The sequence below is a fragment of the Embiotoca jacksoni genome, unplaced genomic scaffold, assembly GCF_022577435.1.
Source record: "Embiotoca jacksoni isolate LCO1_2020_lvr unplaced genomic scaffold, fEmbJac1.0.p SCAF_20, whole genome shotgun sequence".
Classification (NCBI taxonomy): domain Eukaryota; kingdom Metazoa; phylum Chordata; class Actinopteri; family Embiotocidae; genus Embiotoca; species Embiotoca jacksoni.
The window spans coordinates 3,604,627-3,619,258 of NW_027185341.1; the positions used below are offsets into that span (position 1 = coordinate 3,604,627).

A 14,632-nucleotide genomic window follows, 5' to 3' on the forward strand; every position below is an offset into this window, starting at 1 on the left:
CACAACACAAAGCCTGTTTAATCTTTTTACTTTAAATTGTCCAAATTACAAAATAATAACATGATCTCTACTTCATCTACAAAATAACATAATATTTATGACTGTAGTAAGCATCATTGATTTTTTTGCTCTAACAACCTTTTAGACATGCATACTGTTGAGAAATATAAAAATATAAATATAAATACATCCCATTAATATTCTTAATGAATCCATGACTAAGATTTGAGATATTTTATCATAAAAGAATTAAAATGCAGTTGAGTACAATAAGGCATTAAGATGTATCACAAGAGCTGTACAGAATCCTAGAGTAGAGGTATTATTTTTTTTCTTAGTGTAATGGAGGAAACCTAAAATTAATTTGTTGTAAATTACTAAATTTTCTCAACAGGAAGAACACATATCCAAAGAAAAGAGAAGAAAAGAAAAGAAAAGAAAAGAAAAGAAAAGAAAAGAAAAGAAAAGAAAAGAAAAGAAAAGAAAAGAGAAAAGAAAAGACGCCTACGAATTTAAAGATAACATATTAACACAAAAAGCACTCCAGTACAAAACCAGGATTTGTTTACAGCATACCGAGTGGTGTTGTCAAACTCCCGTTGTACCTTTTTGCCTGACTGGTGACTTCAGAAGTCCTGTCGACACCACACATCACTCACAATAGAACTCAAAGCAACCAAAATGTCCAACGGACACATGGCCATTCTTCACATGATTAATGTAAGAACTATAATGACTTGCGTTCAACACATTATGTGCTATACAGAGAGTTAAATGACTAAATCTAATGCATAAGTTCCACTCATTGGACTGGTACATATAGAGAAAACAAAGGACTATGGCAATGACAGTTACAATCAAATGAATGGCCAACAATGATAAAAATGTCTGAGTAAAATCAACACTTTTATAAATATTATTGTTTACAGCCAACTAACTTAGTGGAACTGCATAAAGTTTCTTTTGTCATGACAGCTCCCTAACAATAAGCATGACTGAGCTAGCTGGTTTTCATGCAGAAGGTAGTTCTCAGGTGCAAGAATTGCCATGTCCGAAGCTGAAGTGTTGATTAGCAGTTGTTTCTTCTTTTTTTTTTCTTAAAGGCCAGACCCAGAGAGGAAGACTCAGAGCAAGACAATCCAAGAAATCCACAACCCATTTTGATCATTACTGAATCCAACAAAAACAGTTTAAGGTGCTTGAAGCTCCTGAACTCTCTTCGTGTCTCTGTACCTTTAGAAAACAAAAGAACAAGTACATCCCACAGTTCCATACCAACGTGTATGGTCTTCTGTCCTGATCTAGAAATATCCCACTAGTAGAGACATAAAAAACTAGCTTCAAATCAAATGTTGATCTTAACTGTGTGAACATACGAGCTAACATGCGAGAGGAGCCCAGACTTACGCACACCCAAACACACAACTTCCCTTCTAATGTTTTTTTTTTTTTCTTTTTTTTCTTCGTTTTGTTTTCTGAGAGCTAATCTCTTCTTGCTACGTCTTAACGCAAGCCATTTGGATTCTTAGTAAGTGAGCTGCAAGATGGAGGTATAAGATCAGAGCTGGTGAGAGATATACAGTACTTGGTGCACTTGCAGAGAGCAGCCAATGCCAGGGTTGACGGGGAGGGATAGAGAGAGAGAGAGAGAGAGAGAGAGACAGAGAGAGAGGACAGAGAGGGGAAATTAATACAGTAGATGCTCACAATACCACAGTTTCATTGGAGTCTCAAATGCACAAGAGCATTCAGGAATATTAGGACAACACATCCATGTTTGTCGTTAGTGTCAATGAACCTGCTGCAGCCACAAAATGTCCTTTTCTCGACTTCTGTTGATACGAATCTTCCTTTTTCTGCTTTTCTCTGGTGCTCCAGCTCTGCAGCTCCGAGGTGACACTCTCCTTGAGCGCTGACTGGTGTTAATCCCCCCCCCACCCTTAATCCTAACCTTACCTCTTGAGTGGGGATATGACAAAAATGAAACGGCGTCTACGAGTAACTTCAACCTTCTCTAACCTTGCCCTCTGCTAAGGGACTGAGGTTTTACTGCTGAACTCTCTCCTGCTAACTGTGTTGCTGTGGTGCTGCAATGCTAGAGCAGTCTGTGACGAGCAGGTCCACCACCGTGTTACCGGTGACGTAGACGGTGGGTGCTGTCACCATGTTGCTAAGGGAGACAGAGCTGCCGGCAACCACGTTAGAGGTGATGGGGCTCGGGGCCCCCTGGTTGTTGCTATGGGTGCCCATGTGCCCCTGGAGCTGGGTGGGTGTCTTGCAGTGGACGCCACACAAATGGCAGACGAGTATGCCGCCAGAAGCCGTGCCGCCGAAGCCCCCCGGACTGTCCTTCCACTCCTGGCCGTGGTGCTTCTGGGCGTGGACACGAAGGTATGTCAGCGTGGTAAAACCTGACAGATGAGAGGAGAGCCAGGAGTTAGTTCAGCGGAAAATACAAAAGTTAACTCAATACTCAGACACGGCAAGATCCAAGCACATGTGGAAGCAATGTGGGTAACCAGAAAAACAGTGATGAACTGAAGTCTGATCTTAAATATGCAAAGTAGACAGACTGTCCACATGTGGTCCAACAGATATAGAACGTAACCAGTGAGCCAGAGACAAGACGATTAAGTGACAAAAACTTATCTTTGAGGAAAAGAATTCAATCTTGACATGTTGATGTAATAGTATTACCTGTCATCTCTGTTATTTTTGTTATCTCTCTCTTTTCTTTTTTATTAATCCTCTTTTATTTCTTATCTTGTATGGTAGCACCTTGGGACCGTGAGAAATGTCATTTTGTTCAGCCGTGTATTTGTATGTGGATGAATGACAATAAAATCAACCATGAACTAATGGATTAGCACCTAAAGTCCCTCGTCTGACGTTTTTGGGAAACACTCTTATTCCCTTTCTTGTTGAGAGTTAAATCAGCAGATTGATACCAATCTCATGTGTCTCTGTTACATATGAGGCAACAGTTGGTGAGCTTAGCTTAGCATCAGGGCTGGAAACAGCTAGCCTGGCCAATTCTGAAGGTAACAAAATCCCATGCGTGTAACTCTACAGATCACTAATCAACATTTTAAATCTCATTTATTTAAGCCGGCCAAAACTGAAGTGCAGAAATGACAACTCATGGTTTTACATGGGAATGTGTGTCGGACTATTTCTCCAAAATCTTCTGGTAACTTTTTGTTTCCTTGAGGTTGCTAAGAAACCGGCAGGGACTTTTAGAAGTTACATTACATTTCATTTCATTTATCTGACGCTTTTATCCAAAGCGACTTACAATGAGCACATTTCAACCACGAGGGTACAAATTCAGAACAACAACAATCAAGAAAGTACAATTTTCTTCAAGAAAGCCAAACTTCAAAGTGCAACAAGTAAGTGCCATTTTAAGTGCTACTATTCAAGGTAAAGTCTGAAGAGGTGTGTTTTTAGTTTGCGGCGGAAAATGTACAGAGTTTCTGCTGTCCTGATGTCGCTGGTGAACTCATTCCGCCATTTAGGAGCCGTGACAGAAGACAGTCGTGATTTTGTTGAGTGTTTATCTCGCAGTGATGGAGCAACAAGCCGATTGGTAGATGCAAAGCGGAGGGAACGGGCTGGGGTGTAAGGTTGGACCATGTCCTGGATGTAGACTGGACCCGATCTGTTCGCAGCGCGGTACGCAAGTACCAATGTTTTGAAACGGATGCGGGCGGCTACTGGTAACCAGTGAAGGGAGCGGTTACTGCACTTATCCAAGAAATAGTCCGTGCACGATCACTTAAACAGATCCTTAACCACAAAACAACAACAAAAGGCAAGTAAACAAAAACAATAAACCAGAAAAAAAAAAAGTGGACGTTGCAGTTCAGGGTTCGCATCTTAAACCTCGAGTTATGTGGACTCCAATGTCTGCATTTCTTTCAACACGTACCTAATTTAAGTCATTCCTGTTATCAAGTAATTAAAGGCAACTGTACATACTGCGGTTACAGAGATGGCAGGCGTGGTGCTGCGACTGGTTGTGCACCCTCATGTGATCTGTGATGTAAGCAGCTGACAGGAGCTTCCCACAGATGTGGCAGGGCACCTTCTCTTCGTGGCGAATCATATGCGCACGCAAACGATCCTTGGTAGCAAAGCTGGACTCACAAGTCTGGAAAAAAGATGGAAATAAATCGTGATTATACAGTAAAGAAACAATATAGAAAGAAAAGCCTGTAGACAGCAGGGTTTTAAAAGTTAACTTTTACATCATTTACAAGTCTTAATTTTTTTTAAAAAAAGCAACAAGCGTAAAATCTTAGTGACAGATGCAGAAGACCAAAAGACAACCACAGACTCATTTCAGTCATCAGTCAGAGCTCATACAGATGAACTCGTCTGTAGAGGTTCATGGACAGTGTCTCCTGTCATTATCCAGCTTTGAGATGCTGCATGTAGACATAACAATTACAAAGCAGTTAGAACGAGCAGCTGTGTGTTCTCTGATTCACACAAATATGTACTTTATGCAGATCCGTTTCTATGGTAATAGTCCCCATGTTCATTTGCTCATGTCAGCGGATATGTGTGTGCGCGTGAGGCGGCTGAAGGTACAGATAGAAATGGGCCGTGGACGTAAACACGGTCATTGCTAACACGAATGGAGCTGCTGCGTGAGGCTGAAACACGAGGTAACCGTGACGTACGGGGCATTTGAAGGGCCGCTCCGAGGAGTGCACCTGTCTGACATGACTGTTCAGATGGTCCGGCCTTGAGGGGGGAAAAGACAGGACAACGTATTAGAACAGGAGATGCTTCACGTGTTAATTACAGGTCTATGTTGTATGACTGCTGGGAACATTCGTCCCACGGTGTCACCTGGAGAAAGCCTTGCCACAGTGGGGGCAGATGTAAGGTTTCTCCACGCCGCCCTGGTGGGAGCGCACGTGGTGGCTCATGCGGTCCTTCCTCTTGAAGCGTTGCTGGCAGATGGGACAGGAGAAGGGCTTCTCGTCCGAGTGGGACAGGCGGTGGCGGTTGAGATGGTAGACGTCTCGGAAGGCCTTCCCGCATGTCTCGCAGGCATGGTTCTTCCTCACAACGTTTGGGTTGGGGTTTGTGGGCCGCTGAGGGCAAACACACGGACAGATAAACACACTACAGAGTTTAGATGGGGAGTATTTTCTGTCCAGAAACAAAGAGAAACATCTATTGTTTAAGGCATGCAAATAAACACAGATATTTTTACCAGTTAAATAACTGACTATCTATGGTTTGTACTTTAAAACATTTCTAACAGTTGAATTACTTCCTGCTGGACTTTTAGTCTTTATCTGCTTTCACACTGTTCGTGTTACAGAGAACATGCAGGGGAGCGTGGGGGAGCTTCTAGCACAGTGTTTCTCAAACTGGGGACCAGTGCCAAACACTGGGATGGATTCCCTGGTCCCTGAACCGATAACTGTTCACGGACTTTTCGTGAAATTTAACACACGGGGGAGTTTTAGTTAAATATGAAGCAGGTGACACACAGCGACTGCTTGCAAGTCCCACACTGTCAAATAAGATGGCTTAACCATCCCTGTGGCCAGGCAGCTTAAGAAACAACATGCTCGAAGGTTTGGGGGGTGACGACAGCCATCTCCACAAGGCCCTGACCCACCTGTACTGTCGCCCCTGTGGCCATGACGACAGCAGCAGGAGGCGGAGCATGAGGGTTAACACTAGCCATTACGTTGGGCATGGCAACCCCTTCACCAGCCTGACCACCCAGGTGAGGCTGGTGGGTGCCCACCAGCACGCCGGGAGGGGCGAGAGGGGGAGGCGCGGAGAGGTGCAGCAGGGAGAGGGGAACAGTGGGCCTCTCCGTCCTCCCTCCGGCCCCCACCGCCATCGCCGGCGGGGCTGCCACCGCCACCACCACCTGGCTGGCTGCTCCCTCCTTTGCTCCCTCCGCCTGCTCTCTGGCCCTGTCCTTCATGCGTACCCCAGTGTGGACCGACTGGTGCCGCCGCAGGTTGTAGTTGTTCTTGAACTGCTTGTTGCAGATGGCACATATGTGTTGCACGCGGGCCGGCCGAGACACTGGCTTCACTGGACCCGGGGGGGGGGGGGGAGAAAAGACAGAAAGAGAGGGAGAGTTGTTAATGTCAAAGATTTTTCTTGTTTTGTTTTTAAAAAGGTAATTTCGACTAATGAGGCAAACAGCAACATGACGTCTGAACACGGTCAGAGAGTAAATGACAGCTCATCCAACTGTGACATTATCAAGTGACCATAACGTGTCGGTACATGTTGATGAAGTAAACGTCTGTCAAAAAAAAAAAAAAAATCTACTTTTTAGGTCGAAACCTGTTTTAGTGACTTGCAGGTGAAGATGCTTTAGTGCCAAAACAACTGGCAAAAAAAGTGATTGATTGATTGACAAACGCCTTTTTTGTTTTACAAATCATCAGTAATCCAAAAACCTGTCAAAGTTGTTTTCTTTTCCGTTTTATATTGTAGAGAATTGAGTCTGTCCTAACGGGTATTTTTTTTAAACCATCTTTTAGTTTAAGCAGCTATCTGGTTAATTACTAAAATGATCGACTGATTAATTGATAATCAGAGATAATGATTGCTTAGTTTCATCACTTAATCTGCTGGTGACGTTCTAATGGCCCATAAGGTGTCCGAAAATGGAGAAAAATTATGTTTTCAAGTTGTTGTTTTGACTCAACAGAAGTCAACAAGATTGTTATTTTACTATGACAGAAGGCAAAATAAAGCAGCAAGGGATCATATCTGAGAAGCTGGAAACAGTGAAAGAAAGACTTGATCAGTTCATTTTCTGTCATTCGACTAATCGAGTAACAAACTCATAACAAGTTGCAGCCCGACAATGCATCAATACTTAATCCAGTTTGGTTGGAAAGTTGAACAGATACAGAGAAATTACATGTAACTTTAAACCATTGAATTATTTTGCATGTTGGTAAATTGAAGTAAAATAATATGGCTATACGATTTTATTTTTTTATTGGGTTTAATAACAATACTATCTTTATTGAACAATTACTTTTGGAGAAACACCGAGATGCTGCTGAACAACGTGTCGAATATTTACAATTATCCATGATAATCTGAGCAAATGGACTTTTGGACTTGACCGGAAATTTTAGATCCAACTCAAATCTTATAACATTTAAGCCACCTGAGTGCTATTTTTGAATACTGGGAAGGGAAATTCAAACCACATTGCTATTTCCATTTCTAAATTAATTCAGTCGATTATAAGGTTCAATTTTATTTACCAATTATTGGCTTCAATGTGTCCTGTCTTTTCACCTGTCTTCACTGGGGTTTTTATCACCAGACTGACTTTATCAAAAGACACTAAAGTGTCACAATTGTTTTTCTTTGAACAGCTCCACAGGTGTGGAGTGAAGTGTCCCTCACCAGGCAGAGGTTCCTCACTGAGAGCAGTAGTGTCCACAGTTGAAGGAGGCTGTGCTATGTGCTCTGTGGGTGGGGTCTGGGGAGAGCTCGTATGCACTGGCAGGAGTTCTGATTGGAGGCTCCCCTCCACTTGGTTTTGGGTGGGAGTACTCTGAAGAAGCAAGAAGAAGGCCATCACCAAATGTAAACACAAGTCACAGCATTATCTTGTCGAGGTGCAACGTTGTAACACAAGATAGGAATGGGCTGTGGGACTGCCGGACAGAGCACTTGAACGGCCTGCGTGAGAAAAGTGTGCGCCGTCAAGAAAATGAGGCACGCAGCAAAAACAAGCCTACCTGGAAGAGAAAATTGCTCCAAGCAGCATCCATTTTGCGCCACAGCGATGGAGATTATAAAGTCAGCTCCTGATTGAGATCGAGGAAAGAAGCCTTTGCATGGTTTCTGTTAGGCCCGCCGACGATTGGAGGCGCAAACAGTCGCCTGTCCTGCAGCAGAAACGACGGGCTCCTGGATTCTCGTGAAAAATGTGAAGAAAGTCGTCTGCAAAAATATGTTTTTCTCATTGAGGTAGCCTGGTGCTGTCAATTAAAATGCACGCAGCTGTCGACTAATGCAAGCTGCAGTACACAGGCAATGGTGGAGCAGGCCAGGTCCAATAATGGCCCGTTTTCTCTTTCACTTTGGTTTCTAACTTTAATTCATTTAACACCTATCTCACTAAAACGCAGTATCACACAACAAAACTACTTTCAAAAGCAAAAAAAAAAAAAAAATCGCATCTTACAGTATTAGACTTTCGCAATAAACATAAACCAGTCTACGTGAAATAAATGAATTTTTACGCAAGAGAACAAATATGAGTTATAACACACGTATCTGGTAGCACTGCAGGTCATGCTTTGTTTTTAATTTTTGAATCTATTTTTCCGATTTCCCCCCAATAGGCCAATCGGGTGTTTGTCGAAGCCTCGTTGTTGGATTCAAGCCCTGACCCCGGCGAGCGGCGCTCTCGCCGGGCCGCAGCCTATCGCTCCACCTCGGCCGTTCAGCTGCGAGGATGTCATCTTTCTTTTTTTATCGCCCGCTCTCCCTCCTCCCTCCCTGTCTCTTTCTTCCTTTTCTTTTTTAATTCCTCTTTCTTCTCCCCCTCCTCTCCTTTTCTCGCACCGCTATGTCCCACTTGCTCTTAAAGGGATCGGGTTTCCTCTTTGGACACCCCCCTCTCATTTCCGTCTCTCTCGGCGGAGCCTATCCTCTCCCCCTTCCTTCCTGGTCTTTTGTCGGCCGACACAAAATGCTCTCCAAAGTGTTTTTTTTTTCTTTTTTCTCTCCCCTCCTCAGGCCAGGCCGCACGGAACAGATCTGCAGCGTAGAAAACAGCCAGGACGACTTTCCATTAACGGAGCGATGACAGACGCATCTTAAAGGGCAGTGCGCACAGATCCTCCCAGTCAGCCTATAATAATGATGTCAGAGTGAAAATCAGTACAGGACGAATAGAAGCTCAGGATACTCACACAATGGATCATAATAATTGTTTGCAACGCGTATGTCTGCTTGGTAAAACAACAAGAAGAAAAACAAGAATCATTTTAAAGCAAAAAAGTATTGAGGTGAATATTGGATAATTAACTGTGATTGTAAACTTTAAATATAACGTTTAATTGATTAACCTTGAACATAATTTCGAAAATTGATAAATAATCTGTGGCTGCAAATTACGTTTTTTTATGATTTAATTTTTTTTTTAATGTTGCTCAGAAAATGCCTTGCCAACAACAACAACAAAAAAAAAATCAAAGATATTCATAGGAAAAAATATTCACATTTTAGAAACTGGACCAGGCATTATTTTTGCTATTTTATAGAAAAATAAATAAAGATACTCAAATATTAATCAATGAACAGATTAGCTGCCGACTTCTTGTTTCATCTAAGATAGTTGTTCGTTGCAGCCCTGTAATAAACCTCTTAATAAAACCAAATCAAGACGAGTTAATGTGTTAATATCAATTTATTATCTTTTTTTTTAAATTACTTTTTAAAACACCCCATTTCTTTTCCAATACATGAGTTAAGACCCTTCTTCCTTCCCCTCCTCAAGCTTGGAGTTGCTTGATGTGAATATTTATTAAGAATTTCCGCCCCCCCAAAAAATCTCTGCAAAACACAGACGTGCCTGTGTTGCGTCTTCGCCCTTCACCCTTCATCTGCAGGCGCCAGGCAGGAAACTGCTCTCGCCACGAACCCTCGGATACCGACAACAACCCACCTAAAAACACAACCACACTGATTTCCACACACAAAAGGCCGTCCCGAAACCCGCCAGTCTTAGTTTATATAAGGAGTTTATGCATGCACTGAGATTCCAACCAAGCATAAAGTAGTGGGTTATACAGGGAATTGTCTTGAGCTGGTGTTTCTGAGTCATACAAACAGCAGGGTGATTATCTTTTCTTTTTTTTTTTTCCAAGTAAAATAATAGTAATAAAAAAAATTAAAAAAACGGCAACAAAAATTAAAAAAAAGTCCAGTTATTTGTGATCTCCTTCAAGTAAACGACAGCCCACAGGGAGGGCCTGAGAAGCATCATGCTCATTGAACACTAAGAGGTCTCTAAATCCGAGTGGACGGGCTGCTGCTGTCACTGCTGCTCTGTCGGCACAAGAGGGTGCACGTTCACAGCAGCTCAGTCGAGGCCCGTCCCAATCACTACTACTTCTACTTCTTCTACTTCTTCTTCTTCTTTTTCTTTTTCTTCTTTTTCTTCATTTTCCTCTTCCAGCTGATTGCACTGATTGCATGCTGCACCTTTCAGCAGTCAGATTATCAGCTTAATCCCAAACTGAAATGAGTAAATAAATAAGACGGAAAACCAGCAATTACATTCCAGTGGCCAATTGTTAAATCTTTTTTTTTTTTTTTCCTATGAGAGTCCGGAGGAGGAGGTGGTCAGAGTTCACGTGAACAGTGGGGTGTTGCTGTAGGAGTGTCTTTTAAAATTCTATTGTTTTGCCGTCTAAAAAAACCAAAGTGGCAATATAACTAGACTTTACCGCTCGACACACATACATAAATCATTAATCAATTATTAATAATGCCTTATTAATAATCATTAATACCTTGAACACACACCATACCTGACAATGCAACAGTTTTTTTATCAACTATTTTTTTTTTTGTACAGTCAAAAGTGGGCCCTTTGCTTCTCGCAAGAAAATTGTGAACATGATTACAACAACAATTACATCAGGATTAGTTATGGTAATATTGACACCTATAGAAAATGCAGTCGGAGTTGTCGCTCTAAATCTTGACTTCAATACTCATTTGAATATATCAAAATTACTATCGTTATCTTTGTTACTCTATAAAACCAAATGATTTGTTTTTGTTTTTAATATTCCCATAAATATGTACAGTAAAGATCAAAAATGTGGGACAGGTGATCTTCGATGCCGGTGAAACTTGGACAGTTACGGTACATTTCAAATGTGTTTGGTCATGTGTACAAATCTTTTTTTAATCTTTTTTTTTTTTTTGTACATCTATCTCATGCATCGGAGTGACTCCCGTAGACATCTATGTTGTTTTTAGATACTCAATATGGGTTGCCTGAAAGCTTTTTTTTTTTTTTTTTCTTTTCATATGTATTTGTACATTTTTCCACGCAAACATTTCTCCTCGTCCCAGCTGCATTTTTAGAAGAGTCTCTTGACTTTACAAACATTCGCGGTATTTGTATTCGGTTTTAAATCATCTTGCGGTCATCAAATACAAAATTTTGATGGCACGACATCCCTTTAGAACCCCTTAAAGGCATTGGTGACGCTCCAAGCAACTTGTTTTTGTGTTTTTTTTTGTTTTTTTTTATACACTTAATACAAAAAAGAAAAGTTTCCAAAAAAACATCAATAGTTGTAAATCAATAAAAAGTGTTTTTTTTTTTCTCCAAACTCCAGCAGGCTGGAGACTAAAGTAACCCCTCCTTATTTTGAATCATCTCCTTTTTGCCCTCTCCGGAGTCCGAGTCTCGAGTGCTTGCTAGATAATATCTGGACACTACAGACTACATACAAGTACGTACACAATGCAACGAAACATCATCTTCCTTTTTTTCCCCTCCCCTGTCCTCGCTCTTTCTCCATTCCAGCATTTAGAACATCATAGAAGAAGACATGGCTGCCGTCCCCTCCCTCTGCAGCTCTCGGAGGATAAGAAAAGGCTAAATGTCCCTCCTTTCACGCGTCCTAGCTCACTTATATACAGGCGGTAACAAAGATAAAAACATTAAACACAAACCTCCTCTTTTTTTTTTTTTCTAAAATCACCTTAATCCAGTAGTATTACAGGTGGTTACATTCCTCCCTCCCTCTTTTATACCTGAGAATGGGAGAAAGCCTCTCTACCCACCCTGAGTCTAAAGAGGCAGGGTGCAGCTCAATAATGTCAGTTTGTCCTCTCTTCGCCTCTGATGTTGGACCTTCTGTGCATTGAAAGAAAAGGGTGATATCCCTAAATCTGCTGCATTTCAGCTTTTCAAAAGTTGAGGAAAGAAAGAAAAGAGGCAAGCTGAGAGTATTGAGACGCAACCTGTGATAGCTACCTTCCTAAATCACTCCCACCCATCGTGCTACCGCCCTGTCTGCTCTTCCTCCTGCTGTCTAAGAGTAGGAGAGGTGGGAGCCGTTAGAGATGTGCGAAGTGACAGAGGTGCTTCGGCTCAGGACGCCGTCGTTGCCCCCGGCGCCTCCGGGCCCCCCGCCGGACGCCGTCCTCCTCAGAGGCTGGGGGCTGTTCCTCAGGGCCATCAGGCTGGGGGCGCCGCGCACGGCCAGCCCGCCGCCTCCGTATATCCCCCCCTGCGAGGAGGACGAGGACGAGGACGAGGAGGACGGGCCGGAGATGGAGGGAGGGGCAGGCGGCGGGGGAGGTAACATGGCCAGGGACTGAGAGGAGGAGCGCGAGGGCAGGTGATGGGAGAAGGGCAGGGGGTGTGGGTGGGCCAGGTCGCCGCCGGAGCCTCGCACTCCGGCCCACTCCCGCTCCCTCTCCTTCTCCCGCTCCCTATCTCGATCCCTCTCCCGCTCACGGTAGAGCTGCGGCGTGCTCTGGTGGTGGTAGTGCTGGGGCAGGTGGTGGCGTTGGTGGTGGGAGGAAGACGAGGAGGAGGACGAGGAAGAGGAGGCGGAAGAGCGGGACGAATGGTGCACCTCCCTCCCGTCCCGCCCCAGCCCCAGGGCCAATCCCAAGCCGTGGGAGGAAGAGGACGACTCGCTCCGGCGGTCCCCCCGCCCCGCTTCCGATGCCGCTGCTGCTGCTGCTGCTGCTGCTGTTGTGGCTGCGGCGGGAGAGCTGCTGCGAGGGCGTGCCCTGCGGGTGGATGCCGTGGCTCCAGTGGCCAGCGGAGCGGGAGCCGGAGGGCGGGGCGTTGGAGTAGCCCTGCTTGGGGTAGGCTTCACTGGGGATGCCCGACAGGGCCATGTTGCTGAAGCCCAGACGCAGACTCTCCGAATCGAAGGTCTCAATCTCGATGGCCTGCCGCTCCAGGAGGGTGCGAATACGCTCCGAGCGCTCATTCTGCAGGGACAACATCTCCTCCTCGATCTGGGAAAAGACCGTTACGACACAGTTTGTATTCATCCGTAAAAAAAAGTGTCATTATCAAATGCACCGAGGTCAGTAGAAGTTTACAACGACTGAGGCCATTTTTCAAAGCTTCAAAACTAAGATTTAGCAAACTTGACAATCCTCTGGAGCTCATATTATACTGTAAACGAATGAATGAATAAAGATGGCGAGTTTGCTCTTCACCTTGGAAACAACAACTGACATTATGACAGTATGACCTTTACCACAAGGTCAACTTAGTGACTGTTCTGGAGCTGTCAATTGTACCACATGGTCATCCTTAGCAGACTGAGTCACTCAGTTGTCGTGGAAATGGCAACAGGCGCTCCAACCCAAACGACTTTAAGGGTTGTTTGTTCCTACCCTCAAACACGACCCACAGCAGAGGTTTTTTTTTTTTTAAATCAGCACCCTCGGTTAGGTTTAGGCCCAAAAAACACTCGGTTGGGGAAACATAACGGTTTGGACGTTAAAGTTACTTCTTCCTTAGAATAACGCAGCGTTTGTTGTTATGGCAACGGTAAATGCAGCTTTCAAAAAAAGTGTCCCGACTCATGGGTAGAAACGGGAAGTGAGCGGGCGTTTCGGCACCCAAGTCTGTTGTTGTATCGAACCGTACACTCAAACCCATCTGCTTTAAACACAGAAATACTTTATACGGGTGCCATCGGAAACGCCTCACATTGTTCCTTATTCATACAACCACGAACATCTTTAAAAGTGGATCCTAGCTGTGGTTGGTAATAAGCCGTTTGCAAACAAAACCCATGTAGTGTTTTTTTAATTTTTTTTTTAGAGGAAGACAATATAGATGTTTAATTGTCCATTTCTTCTGAGAAAGACTGTGTGATATGATTGAAAGCTCCAGAACATCTACTAAATGGACCTTTTTTGGGGGGGGGGGGGGGGGGGGGGGGTCCTTAAGTGCTGTTTCAAAAGGTCACTGATTTCACGTAAGCGATAGCCAAAGGAGTCTAACCCTCTGCTCCAGCAGGGCCCGGCGGATGGACACCCTCTGCTCCAGGTCCTTGACCTCCCTCTCGTGCTGCGTGTCGGTGTGGATCTTGATCTTGCTCTGGTAGGCGTTCAGCAACTCCAGCTCCTGCTGCAGCTGCATCCGCAGCACCTTGTACTCCGCTTCCTGGGTCTCATCCAGTCGCAGCTGAAAGGCAGAAAAAAAAAAAAAAAAAGAAAAAAAAAAAAAAAAAGGGAGGGAGCGCGATGAAAAATGGATTCGGCACGATTGTGTGGGCAACAGTTTCTGCTTCGGTGTGGACGAGGCGAGAGGAGGAACGGTTTAGAGAGGCTGACAAACGTAAAGAAGAGGGAGGTGAGACGCACCAAAGAGCTGAGGGGAGGACCACGAGTGTCGTCAGATCAGTGTTTTGTCTGAGGAAGTTTGAGCAGCCCGTGCCTGTGTATGCTGCATATTGTATTTGAGAGGGTGAAGTTAAATGCACCTTTCGGTATGTGTGCAGTTTATGTGAGAAATCCGGAATTACAAAATGTTGCAGAACAGTTGAAGTCTGTTGGCCTGCGTGCGTGATGCCTGTTTTATTGCCTGACTCCAGGAAACAGA

The 14,632-nt window shown here is 44.0% G+C and overlaps 2 protein-coding genes across 2 annotated transcripts in view; both read right to left on the reverse strand.

Annotated features, from left to right (window-relative positions):
• Positions 1 to 12: 12 nt before the first annotated feature.
• On the reverse strand, positions 13 to 9,070 carry mazb (MYC-associated zinc finger protein b (purine-binding transcription factor)). The gene is made up of 7 exons (XM_069155626.1): positions 7,758 to 9,070; positions 7,420 to 7,570; positions 5,645 to 6,075; positions 4,861 to 5,108; positions 4,689 to 4,752; positions 3,982 to 4,153; positions 13 to 2,411 (listed from the first exon to the last, which is right to left on the reverse strand). Exons 1-7 carry the CDS (start codon positions 7,788 to 7,790, stop codon positions 2,068 to 2,070), a joined length of 1,443 nt encoding a protein of 480 aa, XP_069011727.1. The 5' UTR covers positions 7,791 to 9,070; the 3' UTR covers positions 13 to 2,067.
• A 347-nt stretch (positions 9,071 to 9,417) lies between these two features.
• The window catches only part of LOC138201984 (serine/threonine-protein kinase TAO2-like), a 29,019-nt gene continuing 23,804 nt past the window's right edge, over positions 9,418 to 14,632 (reverse strand). The window contains 3 exon segments of the mRNA XM_069155613.1: positions 9,418 to 12,713; positions 12,715 to 13,029; positions 14,033 to 14,215. Of these exon segments, the coding sequence (XP_069011714.1) occupies positions 12,087 to 12,713; positions 12,715 to 13,029; positions 14,033 to 14,215 (1,125 nt within the window). The 3' untranslated portion in view covers positions 9,418 to 12,086.

Coding starts and splice junctions, on each gene's coding strand:
- mazb (XM_069155626.1), bottom strand. CDS start 7,790: ATGGATGCTGCTTGGAGCAATTTTCTCTTCCAG. Junction 7,571..7,757: donor GGAGCAATTTTCTCTTCCAG/GTAGGCTTGTTT, acceptor TTGCTTCTTCAG/AGTACTCCCACCCAAAACCA. Junction 4,154..4,688: donor AGCGGCCCTTCAAATGCCCC/GTACGTCACGGT, acceptor TCTTTTTTCCAG/ACTTGTGAGTCCAGCTTTGC.